Raw genomic sequence first — 16,319 nt, 5'->3', positions numbered from 1 at the left:
CTAACAAATATTATGTCGGTTCTTGAATATTGGCTAACCCACATGTGATCGATGTTCCTCGCAATCCTAGTTTATATGCCTTAAATTAGACGATAGTATACTTATACTAGAGATTCATGGTCCTTCTTTGTATTATAATAATGTAATTAGATGTCATATATATTATAGAACGATGCCATGATAGCGTATTTAGTTGGAAAATTAACAAATTTTTGAAACTCATTAAGTCTTTCTATCTAATTATATCAATTGAATCACTTTGTTCTGAATTTCTCCACCCAAAACAACCATATAGAATTTCAAGTGATCAAAACGGAATAGAAAAAAAGAAAAGAAAAATTGTAAAGGTAAGATTTGATCCTTTAATTAATTGAATGGTAAACAAAAAGTATTGTTATAGCATGGATGAAATTTTAGTGGTAACATACTGCTATCTTCCAAATTATATACAGTATAAGAGGAGGAATGTGTAAATTCAGAATTGCGGGTGAAAAATATACAGTCACCTTTTCATCCATCGCCAAAATCTTCGGCAGCAACACAGAAGTTACAGTCATCACCTAAAAAAATAATCCTGTTATCCAAGCTTTTCACCTCCATCCATTCTTTGTCTTCCACTTTGAGCTTAAAAACCTTGAAATTGGTCCTCTTCTGTAACCTTTCAATCAAAAAAATAAGGTCCGTAAGCGATTGTACTAAAATCTTTGTGTGATTGATCCCCCTACACTTCAATGGAGATGAAATCTCTGTTACATTCAAAGAAGAATCAATCACTACAGCTCTTCCATCTTTATCCACAGCAGAAAATTTGTTTTTACACACGATACCATCTTCATAATCAAACCGACCTACCATTTCATATTTGTCTATTACTTTGGTTCATTTTTCATCTCCTTTTTGAGGTAAAATAAAACCCCCACCAACAAGCCCCATGAATGAGGGTGTTCTATAATTCGGAGTGGAAGAGAAAACCGGTTTCCAATTAGGGTAGGCCTGGTTGGCGTAGTGAAGGATATAAGCTTTGGCTATTTCTGACACTTGAAAATCTAGTAAGTTTATTACTTTTGGGAATGTAGGAAAACGGTTACTTGGTTAGCAAGAAAGTGAGTTTAAGACATGGAAATGGCCTGCTTTTCTTTCTATAACCTTTACCAACCAACCCCATGAATTGGAATTCGAAGTCAAAGAGGAAGGTTGCGAATATCCAGTGTCAGGTGGTGAGTGGTGCAGTTAACATGGTAAACTGTGGTTTCCGTAAGTATGTTGGTTGGTATTCCGGGGAAGTTAAAGGGAATAAGCAAGGAACTTTGGGAGGTATAGATACGGGCTTTAGGAAGGGAGGGATCGAGGATCACCATGACATGCATACCGCACGGAATCACAAACATCTACTCTGGTAAGGAGAAAGTTTACTGTGATTTCCAACATTTCCTTTGAAGAACGAACCACGGAACCACCGTACCATCCATGATTCATCTCCTCTTTCTCTCTCCCTTCTTGTTTTTCTTTATGTTTGATCTCTGCAATTTTTCTTTTTTTCTTTTCCCCACCAAGTGAACATGAGAGTTTTTTACTGCCAAATTTTGGTCAAATATAAAATAATGGTTTAAATTGAATTTCTTTTTAAAAGTAGTATAACGTACCTTTACCCAAAAAAGAAAATAAATGAAAATAAAAAGAGTACTTAATTAAAATCCCAAAGATCGTTTAAATCTTAGAAAAAAATGAAATATTATGATACATATTTTTTTTAGATGAACAAGATAAACGAAAAAAAAAGTAAATAAATAAAAAAATGAAACCTTTCTTTTTTTGATTTAGTTTACTTCCTTTGGTCATTTCCTACAAAATAACTGTATATCATCATATATTAGAATTGTTTCAAATTATGAACATTTCTTTCATAACATATCCAATCACTTCGATCGGCATTACACTTTGCTTTCAGAGACTATATATATGCCCAAATAACATCCTGAAATTGGATTGTTGAAGCTCCAGATATATATATGATCAGAGTTTTAGTTTAGTATTTTTGGATAGACACTTGAAAACAAAATCACAATCCAATTTAGGACTTGGTAGCTCAGCAAAAGGTTGAGAGACCTGATTAGACCACGGTGATGGTGGATAAAAGATGTTTTTATAGGCCAAATGTATTTGTAAAGGCAAAAAATAACCATCCCCCAAGTTGAGTATAGAAACATATGGATCTGTGAAAATAATACAGTTACCATTGCATCCATTCCCGAAATCTTTAGCAGCAACGCAGAAGCAACAATCACCACCTAAAAACATGACCCTGTCATCCAAGCTCTTTGTCTCCACCCATTCTTTGTCTTTTACTTTCAGCTTGAAACCCTTAAAATATGGCTGTATTCGTAATCTTTCAACCAGAAGTAGATCCCCAGCTGATTCCACTAAGATTTTTTTGTGACAGTTTCTTTCACCCTTCAATGGAGATGCAATCTCTATTACCTCTAAAGAGGAATTATTAATCACTATTACTGCTCTTCCATCCTTGTCCACAGCACAGAATTCTTTTCTCATACAGAATGACGTCTTCATAATCCAACTGAGAGACCATGTCGTCTATTGTGATCCAGTTGTCATCTACTCAAAAATCTAATAGGTTTACTGCTTTTGGTAAAGTAGGAAAAAGGTGAGTTGGTTGGCAGGAAAGTGACTTCGAGACATGAAATTGGCCAGTCTCTCCTTCTTTGACCTTTACTAGCCAGCCCCATGAAGCGGAATGGAAGTGGAAACTTGTGAATTGGATGACGAAGGAGGTGCAATAAGGTAGATGCTGCTTTCAGTGAGTATGGCGTGATGATGGTAACGGATTAAGTAGGGAATATAGATACGGAAAGAGAAGAGATTTTGTAAGAGAGGAATGGAGGATAGCCATGATTTGCTGACTGCACGGAATTGGGAAACACCGACTTTGCTAAGGAGAAAGTCTGCTATGATTTCCAACAGTTCCTTTGGAAGATCGGACCATGGCCTCCTAGTGATCCTACCACCCATCTCCTTACCCTCCCTCATTGTTTTTGATGTTCCTGTTTGATTTATACCAACTCTAGAGAATATCTATATTCGTCTTATTTAGAATTTGCATACAAGATTGTAGATTCTAACAATGTCATCTATGACGGGAACTTCAAACAAATAAAGAATTTGAACTCGTTGTCCATATTTTCGTATGTTTGCTTCCTACAATAATATGAGTGATTTTTCATCTTCTCTTTTTCTATCTTCTAGACTTTTGACTCATCTAGGCCTTGCTCTCTTGGAAAGTTGGACATTGTTTTTAATTAATGATTTCTGATATATTAGCAAAAGAGTACTATTAGTACTAACAATTTCTGATTGTGCATGAACATCCTTTTGTATTTGGCAAAGTGTTAAAATCTACCAGCTGACTAGTCAAACTCCAAAGATATAAATGCGTAAAAGCTAAATAACAAGAAAGATGCTCCTATTCCAACCAGAAAAGGGTAGCGAACTCTTACACTCAACTGAAAATTTGTATTCCAAGTTCCACTTTTAACAGTCAAGCAAGCAAACATCAGATCATAACATACAAAATCATAATCAACGATGGAGACCCACAACAACTTTCAAATTAAGGGCAAAACACCGCCCCATAGGCCTATATACACATCAACCACACTGGCATTAATTATGTGCTTGAAAATAAAGTACATCGGTTTCTAGAAAAGCATATGTATATATGTATATATATATATATATATTGCATTATTGGATACGCACTCTTATGAACTAAAGCTACATGCTATATAGACAACCTGCAATTAGCTGCATGTTTGAAAAGTCCATTGTGATAAACTGGGAACCTCCTTATTCTCTAAAATAAGGAGTTCTTTTTACAGTTGACCTGCATTTAAAGAATTTTTATTGTTATGGTAAATAGAAAGCACAAGGAAATGTGAAATCCTAAATTCATAGACTACAAACTGGCTGATGCAAACAATAATCTTAAAAAGTCTTTAAAAGATTGCAGAGAGCAAAAAAGCTTATTTATTTAGTTACTCAGTCCAACATATGCATATATTTTATCTTCTCAAAGATGATAAAGCATTCTTGTTCCTTCAAGCCTCAACCAAGGGGCTAAATGCTTGTACAAAAACCTGAGAACCATTAACATCACTGAATGTGTTTCATCCGAGATACAACCATAAAAACAACGAGTCAGAGTCTTAATCGAGAAATAAGGAAGAAGGTGATAGTTTTCACCGTTGGCCATATAAAATGGTGGAGGCTTGAGTGTGAGTGTGTCATCCTAAATTTTCTTCCACAGGGCAATAGATTCTCAATGTTTTGGTGGATCTTAAAATAAGTAATATGATTTACACTAAAAAGGGTGTGTTTGAAACCTAAAAGTAGATACAGGACAAATTCCACTCAATAAAGCAGATAAATCTGTTCCAATAAAAATGGACAATTTAATGATAATCAGGGGGTATTATGCACACAACCAATGTAATTTTAATTCCAATCCATTAAAAAAAAAAAAAAAGGATCATAAGAAGAGCATATAAAAGTGACTATACCCATCAGAGCCACATCATAAAATGGACTGGTTTGAAAACTACATGATATCATACTTACATGGATCCACACGTACAGGATGCCGCCCAAGATTGGAGCTAAAAGTGCAGGGGTTGGTTGCTTGTAGTGGACAAAACATGGGGAAAGAGCCTGGGCAAAATGCTAACTTGTCGATGGTACGGTCCTCTAAGTTAAAAACACCACCATCAGGATTACCTAATCCTCTAAGCGCAAAATCTAAGTCTAATTGCTCTGTGAAGTAAATACAGTTCTTTTGGAATCCAGCAAACTCTCTAGCTGAAATAGAGAAAGAGCAGTCAGCACCCAAAATAAATGCCTGATCATCCAAGTTTTTCACCTCAACCCATCTCCCCCACTCTTCATCCAGCTTATGAACTTTGAAATCAACCGTCTTTGCCTGACAATAATCGAATCTTCGACGTCGAAGAGGATGATGAAGAAAAGCATTGAAATTAACAACATCATTATTGTTATTATTATTATTGTCATCGTAGTCTTGCATATTCACATCTCTATCCAAATACCTATCAATCACATAGAGTTCGCTATTTGCAACCACCAAATGCTTCCGGCTTCCAAAACCGAACAATGGAGGTGAGAATTGAATCACCCTCAAAGACGAATCAATCCAAGAAACAGTCCCCCACCTATCGACAACATAAGGTTGTCCTTTATACACAATTATATCATTGTAATCAAGAATTCGATTATCAATAAGGGTAAAACCCTCTGCTCCATTCTTAGCAAAACCCAATTTCCCTTGATCATATATAACAAAAATAGCAGATTCGTCTGCGCTTCTAGCATAGCCAGACCCAGACCCAGACCCAGAATCAGGGGATATAATAATTTTGTTAATACCAGCAATAGAGGAAAACCCACATATATATTTAAGAGCATAAGCTTTACTTAACTCAACCATACGAAACTCCAACAAGCTAAACACCTTTGGAAACGTACTCGGTGAGTCCCTGATTCGGCGGCCGGAAAGCAGATCCAAAAGAAGCATTTTTCCGGGCTCGAACTCTTCGACTTTGACTAACCAGCCTTTGAGAAACGAAGAGGATGATGAGCCTTGACCATCATGGTTAGGTGGGTCTATACGATATACGGTACTCTGGGAGACAAAGGCGTCGGCTTTGGATGAGAATGGCAGAGGGAATCTGAGACGCAGAGGAGGAGAAGAATCGTGGAAGGGAGGGATAAAAGAACGCCAGGATTTACAAACGCTGCGAAATCTCAGAACGTCAAGACGATTGTCGAGGCGTTTTCCGATGGCTGTCCAGATTTCGTCGGGGATTTCGGACCAGTCAACTTTGCCAACCATGGCTTCTTTTTTTTTTTTTTTTTTTTCCTTCCTGGTTGACTTGCAGAGAAAAGAAAGTTAACGACCAATCGCAAGTGGCGATCATCAACCACTATTTAAAAAAAAAAAATATATATATATATATATAATATTGTTATTTGCCACGTTCTTTCAAAAAAAAAAAAACCAAAGAAGAAGAAGAAGAAGGAGGAGAAGAAGATATTATTTCCCAAGTACGCTGTCGTTTTTTGCAGTCCCGTCGGATCCTACACATTCTTCTCTTACCCTAAGATAAGAAAAATAATAAATAAATAAATTATGGGCTAAACTCAGAAGAGAATGTGGTGCTTGGATTTGAGCTGGATTCTGATTATACATGGGCTTGGACTGCACGGTTTTTGAACTGGATTTGAGAAGCAGCCTTAAACTATAAAATTTATATATATATATATATATATAAAGTATGCTATGCGGACCAAGGAATTGATACGGTTTTTTGAAAAAACTTCGCAGTAATTAAAAGTTATTTTTCTTTATCAAAATTATATAAAAGTTCAAAATTAAGAAACATCTTGTTTTGCATCTTTAATTTGATGGTTTTTTTTGGTAAACTTCTAGTATTTGATGGTTCTCTTTTTTGAACTTCTTGTTTTTTTTTTTTTTTTTTTTTTTTTGATGGTTCGAGTATTTTTCATACACTCATGATGCTATTGAAGTACCAACACCTCGTTGCCTTTGTTATTAAGTTGTTGCCTCCACGGTATGTTAGATAAATTTAACAAATTTAGTGTAAAATAAGTTGTTGCCTCCACGGTATGTTAGATAAATTTAACAAATTTAGTGTCAAAAAAAAAAAAAAAAAACTATGACGTATATTGGTTTTCCTGGGGCCAGAAAATTAGAAAAATATGAAAAACAACAAGAAGACAACTTTAATTAAATTCATTGTTATAAAAAAAATAAAAAAGGCTGAATATGAATATTGAATATTTTAACTCTGTATTGAAACTAGATAAAACGAACCATACAAAGTGGCAATGCTATACTACCGACACTGAGATTGTCTCTACCAGAAAAACGACAAAAAAGTTCCCTTTTCTTTTTTTTTTTTTTTTTCATAGAACAAAAAATGATATTAAACTGAGAAAAACAATGATTGTGACTTGTGGGTAGTGAATGTAGATGGCGATCTGGCTAGATACATTTGAGCAATACGATGGACGAAACTAACCATCGGACCCGATTGTATTAAGATACTACTGCACCTGCTTTTATATATATTTATATTTGTTTACTAATACAACAACAGGTGGGGCAGAGTTGTGCTGCTCAGCACAACAACTCGTGACCTCTCACACTTGATGCGGCAGCAGAAGAATAATTCTAAGATGCTTTTCAAAGGTTGTCATGATAAGGGTTTTCCGGTTGGGCAGTGATCAAACTCCAACCCGTAAAAGGACCGGGCCGACTGGCCAGGAGGTAGCAAAAGCTTGAAAATTGGTCTTTGCAGCACTTGCTTCCAAGAAACACCTAGATAATAACATCGAACAAAAAGATATACATGCCCAAAATAATTTGCACTCTCGACGCAGATTGGACGATTTAGTAGTGCTCTCTATGCAGTTATGTGCAAGAACTACATTTTACAGATTCCAAAACTCTAACAACACTGATAAATTCATTTAGCAAAAGGGATTAGAGGTTACGAATAAGTCACACTTCAGAGAGCAAAGTTGGAAAAAGACCGATGCCAAATGCCCATGCCATAATTTTGTTCCTTTGGCAGATCAATAACATCACCACCATTTATATAATACTTAGATATCTGATGTGACAAGTATCTAAACATTGTCATCTGTGAACATTCAACGTCCATAGCATCCTAGCAATTGGTTCTTACAATTTTCAACTGGTAACTTCCTTCAAAAGCATGAACTTTATTCTCCAACATAATAATAATAATAATAAAGAGTAGAAACATTACATGCTTTCAGCATCTAGCTGAATGCTGAAGTGCTTAGAGGCAAGAGGGTGGACAGAAGAACTCAGAATAGTCGAGGCTGCTAATGGTTCCATCATCTAAATCAAACACTTGACATTTATAAGAAGCCGACCTCATTACTGAAGCGTTTGAGAAATAAATACAATTCCTTTTGAAACCACCAAATTCTTTCGCTGAAATGGAGAAAGAGCAATCACTGCACAGAAAAAATGCTCGATCACCCAACTTTTTCACCTCGACCCATCTGCGGCAATCTTGTTCCATCTCCAGCTTATATACTTTAAAACTGAAAGCCCTTGCATCAAGATTATAATTGACAAAGTAACCAAGAAAATGATCATCATCAACATAACCATCTAAGTCAGGGTCGCTATCTTTTGCAAGGCGCTCTTTATCAAGGAACCGATCAACTAAGTAAAGATCACCACATGACTCGATCAAATGCTTCTGTTTTCTGTTCAGCCCATCAAGATCAGGTAAAGGAGGTGAAAATTGAATAGCATTCAATGATGGATCTATCCAATACGCTGAACCCAATTTATCAATTGCGTAGAATTTTCCATTATAAGAAACAACGTCGTGGTAAAAAAACTTTTCACCATCAATGAAGCTCCATTTCGTTTCTCCCAGTTTCCAGAAACCCAGTAGACCAACGTACATAATTGCACACTGGGCAAAATTGTTCGTCGACCAAGAGTTGTGGGATAGAACTGCCACTTTGACTGCGAAAACGAAATCGAAACCCACGTGGAAGAAGAATTCAAGGGCGTAAGATCTGATTAGTTCAGCGACCCGAAAATCCAATAAATTCAATGCTTTTGCAGAAGCTGGTGGGAAATCGTGGATTTGGCAGTTGGAGATGGGATCTAAGGAACGCATTTTGCCAGAAAAGAGGGATTCTTCAAGCTTCACCAACCAACCCTGAGAAGGAGAAGGATTTGATGTAGGGGTTTGGTAGTCCTGAAGCGGAGGTTGGAGATGATAGATCTTCGGTTGTGAGAGGCGCACGGTGGTGAATGCTCTGGGACCAGGAAATTCGAGAGGCAGAGGAAGCGGAACAGTGTTTTGGACCGGGGGAATAGAAGAACGCCATGACTTGCACACACTGCGAAACCGAAGGACATCAATGCCATTATCGAGATGTTTTCCGATCGACGCGCACATTTCCTTCGGAAGCTCAGCCCAGTTTACAATTCCTCGGTCGTGTTTCATTTTCATTTTTTCCTTCAGCTCACACTGTCAACGGAGTTGTAGATAAATATACGGACCGTACTGCACCTGCACAGCACGGCTTGTGTGGCTGGTCGTGGTTGGCAGTTTAAAAATCATCTGCAATTGGGCCACGTTGGAGAACAGTCCTTGGCCCGCCACGCTCCAGGTGGCAATGGCACTGGCAGCGCTGGAGCTGTTTTGAGAAATTATTAACATTTAAACCTTTTTTTTTTTTTTTCCAAATATCTCAATATATTTACTAGTTTTTTTAAATATTCATTTTATATTGTAATATCATTCAATTTTTAAGTCCAGGTTTCAAATTCTGTTTCATAATTTGCCACAAGGAAATTTTACAGTATCTTTAAAATTAGTAAATAGTATTTTTCATTCAATTTCTATATTTTAAAATTTAATATTAAATTTTGCTGGTACTGTAATTTTTAATTTTAAGCAAATGCTAGAATGGACCCATGATCTATCTCACAAATTCTGATTGGCATTGCAAATTGTTCAATCCTCTTTTCCCATTAATCCTGAGACTTACGTTTGTGTTTTTGTATATATATATATATATATATATATATCACAAAACAAAGCATTACGATGGAATATTTATAAGATATAGATTTTTATTTATTTATTTATTGTTTGAATCTTTTTTATGTAAATGATCAATCCGGGCGCACTTATAAACAAGTCTAATACATTATCTTAATACGACATCAACAAACAAAATCTAAAAATTTAATTAAAAAAAAAAATCTTCATCTTCCCACATGACAGATCCAAAATTTTGCAACATCATAATCCAAACCACAAATTAATAGCAAAAATTTCAAACTCATGAACTGAAAATTAGAAAATTACTAACAATTAATAATACAATACAGTATTACTGTTACTGGACTTGTCTGAATAAATTAAATTATCTTAAGCTAACTTGGGTCTAAATATTCAATATCCACAGCGTGGTGTAAAGATGGGAATTAAAATAGCAAGGAGGTAAGGACCAGAAATATTTAGAAAAGGTGGAATCCTTTAAGTTGAAAATCTTACAATTATCCCGATTAAATTAGGATACTTGGCCAAAGTGTTACCCGTTAGCCCATAAGTAAGTATTGTGACGAAGCGGCTGTTGCTCACCCGACACGATCGTACGAGGTCACAATTCACCCAACTAAACAATCATTTGGTTATGCCATTTTGGGCTTTGCCCTAACCGAAGCTATTGCATCGTTTGCCCCAATGATGGCCTTTCTGATCTCATCCGTATTCCGATTGAAGGTTGAAGTATGCCAATTAACATTTCCTTGCTCTGACTTTGCCTCTTTTGACTCACTAGCCTAAGGCTTAGCCAAGATTGATTCCTTCTATCCAAAGATAAAAACTCTAAATCTAAATATAAAAAGAAAAAGAATCCCATTTTTTTTTATTCTAGGGACCTCCGACCAATGAGGTGATAACACATGCATGCGTGCACATGAACTTCTAAAAAGTGGGAAAAAACCTGGGTGGCACTATCTAACTCAATCCATTATAGGGCTATTGGTTTTTTTTTTAAGAATAGGCTCAGACTACTGTCAATTGCATCGTTGAAATAGATGCAATTCCCTTTGCATCCATTAAGCTCAAAAGATGAAGCTGGGAAAGAAAAATCTTCGCTTAATATAACAAACCTAATCACCCAAGCTTGTCACCTCCACCCAATTTTCAAGCTCTTCCTCCAATTTATAAACTTTGAAAGCCATGGTATTCCCACAAATCATATAGTTTCGTGGACCAAAATCAGTTAAAAAACGACAAGAATAGTATCTATCAAACGACGTATAGCTTCCCGCAAGACACCACAAAATGTTTCTGCCGAAGTTTATTCAATTGAATATCGCCACATGGAGGAGAAGAAATTAGGTTGGTCAACTTCAACGACTAGTCGTCGTCGTCTAACTCTATCATTGAAACTATACCCCATTGGTCCACAACATATGGTTCCCCCTTATAAAGTGTTATAACTTGGTAATTTGTAATTCGATCATCCATAAGGGTTAGTTGTTGATCCCCATACTTGGCGAAACCCAGTTTTCCTCCGTCGAAAATTACCAAAATTGAATAATCATTGCCAGGGTATCGAATTACTTTATTGACCCCACTCAAGGAGACACTGAAACTGTCGTCCGCATAGGATTTGCCTAACTTCACCATCCCGATGTCCAACAAACTCAGATCAATTCGAAAAGGAAAAGGGGAATTATTGTACTTTGTGAGGTACTTGTTGTATTTGCGATTTGGGAGGAATTGCTGGAATAAGTTTCATCGACTCTGACCAAATATGAAATTGGAGGATAAGTCCCATGGAGAGTCTTGAGACGATAGATGGTAGTTTCTGAGAGAAAGACGTCTTTTCCGGTGACAAACGGACATGGAAATTTGAGAAGCGGAGGCAGAGCGGCATGCCATGACTTACAGACGCTATGTAATCGTAGGATGTCGAATGGAGAATCGACGCTGTTGCTGATCATTGCTAGTAGCTCCTGTTGAAATATAAACTTGATTTTTGGGTTATTAGAATTTGGGCTTTGATTGTTTAAGTAAACCCGACTTTTAGAAATATGTTGTCTAAATAAAAGTCTAATTTTTAAAAGTATGTTATAGAAAAGTCTCATCTAAAAGTTTATTCTAAAGTGTAAAGAAGTAATCCTCAAGAGCTGAGGAGTTAAAAACTAATGTGCATCGAATACTCAGGGTTGTGAATAAAGAAAGTAAGAAACGGCACCGTTTTGATGTAATATGTTTACACAGCATTGAGAAGAACGACAGCGTTTTAACTTGGTTTTAATGGTTTAAGTGGGACGGTGAAAAGTCTCATCTAAAAGTTTATTCTAAAGTATAAAGAAGTAATCCTCAAGAGCTGAGGAGTTAAAACCTAATGTGCATTGAATACTCAGGCTTGTGAATAAAGGAAGTAAGAAACGACATCGTTTTGATGTAATATGTTTACACAGCACTGAGAAGAACGACAGCGTTTTATCTTGGTTTTAATGGTTTAAGTGGGACCAGTGAAAAAAATATCGATGTCGATGAAAATATCGAAGGTATAAATTTACAGAAATATCGATGGAAATGTCGATATCGATGGAAATATCGATAAATTTACGGAAACTATAAATTTTTAATTTAGAATACAAATTTTGAAATATAAAATAATTAATATAATAAAATAATATAAAAATTCAATAATTAGAATACAATAATAATAAAATACTCATCCAATTAAGCATATATATTAAAATTTTATATAATATATAACAAAAAAACTAACAATGTTATTTATTTATTTTTAAATAGATAAAATCAAATTTATTAAAAAAATAAATTAAATTAAATTAAACACTAAGATAAAAAAAAATAAAAATAAAGAGATGCGTATTAAAATACTACATATAAAAAAAATCATGTATTATCCTTTATATAATATAATATTATTATTTTATTATTTTATATTATTTTATTATAAAATATTATCATATTTTATTTATTTATTTATTTTTTTCTTTCTCTTTCCTCCCCCCGTGGAAAAGAAATCCTTTCTTCTTCTTCTATTATCATATTATTATTTTATATTATTTTATTATAAAATATTATCATATTTTTTTATTTATTTATTTTTTTCTCTCTTTCCTCCCCCCCCCACGTGGAAAAGAAATCCTTTCTTCTTCTTCCTCTCTTCCCTTCGTCTTCTTCCTCCCTCTCTTCTCTGCCAGTTCACAGCCAGCCACCGATATTTCCCCAAAAAATCCACCGAAATCCGGCGACTTTTTGCTGACTTCTCCACCGGAATTTCCACCATATCCATCCAAAAAACGAAATCCCAACCGACTCCTGCGTTTCCAGGCGAAATCCATCGAATCCGGCGATATTCCGGCGACACCCATGACAGAAACTTCCCCCCCCCCCTTTCGGTGTCGGAGGTGGTCGACAACCGACAGAATCGGCGATTTTTCGCCGGTATCGTCGACATTTGCTTCAGTGAGTGGGACGGTGTCGTATTGGCATGACGGTGGGTTTATCAGGTTTAACTGAATCACGTACAAGCCATGTGAGTTGGTTAGGGTGGTTATGTGAAGGATTAATTGCCATTGGTCCACGTCATTTAAAATGCCACACCAGCAACAGCAACGATGTATATATATATAACGGTCATCGTCTTCTTCCTCATTCACTTCTTGAATTTGCAGAGTTGCAGAGCAAAAGTTGAGTTGGTTTTCAGGGATTGAGAGAGAAAGTTAAGGCTTTCTTGTTTGTACAAATTCGTCAAAGTGTTCTATAGGTGTAGGAACAATTTCTTTGTGAAATTGTTTAGAGTTGAGTTGAGTGAGGGTGTATATGGGCTTACGGATTGGGTTGGGTGTTTTCTGAGTGATTCTCCATTATAGAATCTGTTAAGCTCTTGTTTTTCCTCATTTATCAATAATAGCAGAAGCTCAGAACCTGAGCACGAGGACGTAGGCAATTCTTTGGCCGAACCTCATTAAATCGTGTTTGCATTTTATTGTTTTTATATTCCTTGTTCTTTCTGATTTCCACAACATAAAGTAATCCATAAAGTTGTTTAGAATGTGTAAAAAAAATTGTAATTATGAAGAAAATTTTAGAGAGTCATCTATAACTATTAGATTAGAATTGACAAAATCCTAGCTAATGGTTTGGAAGGTGCCACTAGTATAAATAGGAGTAATGTTTTTGAGTTTGGATGGTGCCAAAAAACAAGAAGTGAGAAGTAAAACAAATAGCCTCTTTCTCTAAATCCTCTATCTTTAAGTTTTACCTCCAAACTCCAAAATTTTCTTTCAACAGCTCCGTCGGAATCTCACTCCAATTCCTTGTTCCGCTCTCCATTGTTTTGCAAACTATCTTCTGTTGACTTGCAGAGTACGCAAAACCTAGTAACATATCCTCATAAATATATTTATATAAACGCGGCCTAGGCGAAATTAAATAGGATTATTTTGGATTCGTTGCCATGGATTCTACTACAAGTTTAGTTCAATCCAACGCTTGTTGCAAATTTGAGAACCTTTTTTGTCCTTGGACTGGACAATAAATATCCCTTGTCCTGTTCTTTTTAATCAATTGGATTAATTAATCCCGTTAAAAATCATGGGTTTGGATTGGTCTATTCCATTAGAAATCATTGTTTGACATTAACCAGTCTTTACTGGCATTGACCAATGTTTACTGGTTGAAAAATTCATGGAAATTGCATTGGAGTTTGGCAAAGTCCAAAAATAATTTTTAATTACCTTTATTTAAAATTTACAGTACAAATTATTCAAAATTTAAAAAAAAAAGTTATATTTTATAATTCAGTTCAATTTTTTTAAGTGTTCCAAACAAGTGATAATACTAAACTATCCTATCCAATATAATTCAATTCAATATTCTTAATATTCACAGTTCAATCCACTACGACAATCTAAATAGATATTTTATGTACAATTTAATTTGATTAGATAATATTTGAAATAATTTAATCTAATCAATTTAGTCTAATTCAATAAATGAGCTCATAGTTCTTCTCATGTGTATCCTAATGTGGACATACCCAATTAAATATATAAATATAATTGACCAGCATATCAATCGTAATTTGGACATATCCGTGTATTATAGCAAAAATGTGAAAAAATATATATACATATATATGAAATTAAATTCATAATTTTAGTTTAGAAAAAATATAAATGATTATTTTCATTTTGTTTTTTTGCGAATAATTACTTCAATAGCACATAAAACTCAAAATCAAAACTATATATACAAAAAATGCAAACTATATTTGACTAAAAATAAAGTATGGAAACTATACTATATAATAATAAGTCCACTTTGACCAAATTTCTTCAAAAGCACCGACCACTAAGTCTAATTAATAAAATAACAATAAATAAGAAAAAAAAAACACTTTTCAAGGCCCGACAACATAATTAATTATTTGAATAATAAAAATTTATCAAATTTTATAAAATCAGAATTATGTAAAAAAGGATATATTAAAAATGATCAGTAGTTAAAAACATTAACGAATATATTAAAAATGATCAGTAGTTAAAAACATTAACGAAGCAAGTATTTTTATTGTCAAATTAATCACTGCAATATAAAATAGTCCTAAGTTATTTACGTTAATTTTCACCGTAGAGGCGGCATACGTGTTATATTATATTTTTACCAAAATTTAAAACAATATTTTACTGAGAAAAAATAAATAAATATTTTTACCGGTAAGTAAATGAATTTAAAATCTTTGATTCATGTTCTATTTAATTAGAATATGAGTTTTTATTATTACTTTTAATTTTTTGAACAAATCGTAAGTTTAAATGGAAATCAATATATGGACCTCCAATATAATTTAAGCGAGCGACCAGGAAATTCGAGAGGCGGAGGAAGAGGAACAGTGTTTTGGACTGGACTGGAGGAGTAGAGGAACACTTGGTTGATAGATACTTCGAAACCGAACGACATCGATGCCATTATCGAGATGTTTAACGATTCCATGATTGTGTTCCATTTTGATATTCCCTTCAGCTCACTTTGTTAATAGAACTATCAACACCTACACGGCACACGAAGCACAGCTCCTATGGCTGGTCAACATGGGCTGTTTTAAAATCACTTATAATTGGGCCACGTTGGATACTCCGTGGCGGGTTGGACCGCCACACAGCGGGTGGCAGCGCTAGAGCTTTATCGAAAGATGATGTTTACATGAATTTACAATTAAACTTATTCTCTTTTATTTTTTTTTTAAATTTTAAAAAAAAAGGTTTATAAACTTTTAAACATCTCTGAATATTTACTAGTTTTTAAAATATTCATTTTATATTATAATATCATTTCTCATTAAACTTTTTAAAACCTAGTTTAAAATTTGTTTATAATTTGCTACAAGGAGACTTAACAGTAAGTTTAAAATGACTAAGTGTTATTTTTTATTCAATCTCCTAATATGTTATTTTTTTAAAAAAATTAAATTTAAATATGCAATTTACTGATATTGGAATTTTAAATTATTAAGAAATGCTAATAATGGAGATCGGACCTATTAACTATATATCTCACAAATTTTCATTGACATATATAGCAAATTGTTCAATCATTTTTTTTTTTTGTTTTTTTCAATTCACAAAACACAGCATCATGCTA

The 16,319-nt window shown here is 34.5% G+C and overlaps 3 protein-coding genes across 4 annotated transcripts; all 3 read right to left on the bottom strand.

Moving 5' to 3' along the window:
- Positions 1-510: 510 nt before the first annotated feature.
- LOC132804453 (F-box protein SKIP23-like) lies at positions 511-3,045 on the bottom strand. The gene is made up of 3 exons (XM_060818859.1): positions 2,732-3,045; positions 2,235-2,575; positions 511-848 (listed from the first exon to the last, which is right to left on the bottom strand). Exons 1-3 carry the CDS (start codon positions 3,043-3,045, stop codon positions 511-513), a joined length of 993 nt encoding a protein of 330 aa, XP_060674842.1.
- Positions 3,046-3,471: 426 nt separating this feature from the next.
- Positions 3,472-6,143, bottom strand: LOC107424525 (putative F-box protein At1g65770). 2 transcript variants are annotated; one of them, XM_060818824.1, is made up of 2 exons: positions 4,575-6,143; positions 3,472-3,898 (listed from the first exon to the last, which is right to left on the bottom strand). In XM_060818824.1, exon 1 carries the CDS (start codon positions 5,918-5,920, stop codon positions 4,613-4,615), a length of 1,308 nt encoding a protein of 435 aa, XP_060674807.1. In that variant the 5' UTR covers positions 5,921-6,143; the 3' UTR covers positions 3,472-3,898; positions 4,575-4,612. The 2 variants fall into 2 exon arrangements, with proteins under 2 accessions (XP_060674807.1, XP_015889836.4); XM_016034350.4 differs by having other exon boundaries at positions 4,633-6,129.
- Positions 6,144-7,916: 1,773 nt separating this feature from the next.
- On the bottom strand, positions 7,917-9,113 carry LOC107424485 (putative F-box protein At1g65770). The gene has a single exon (XM_016034303.4). It carries the CDS (start codon positions 9,111-9,113, stop codon positions 7,917-7,919), a length of 1,197 nt encoding a protein of 398 aa, XP_015889789.4.
- Between the last annotated feature and the right edge of the window lie 7,206 nt (positions 9,114-16,319).

This window comes from Ziziphus jujuba, chromosome 7, assembly GCF_031755915.1.
Source record: "Ziziphus jujuba cultivar Dongzao chromosome 7, ASM3175591v1".
Lineage (NCBI taxonomy): Eukaryota > Viridiplantae > Streptophyta > Magnoliopsida > Rosales > Rhamnaceae > Ziziphus > Ziziphus jujuba.
This window is presented reverse-complemented; position numbering and strand designations above follow the sequence as displayed.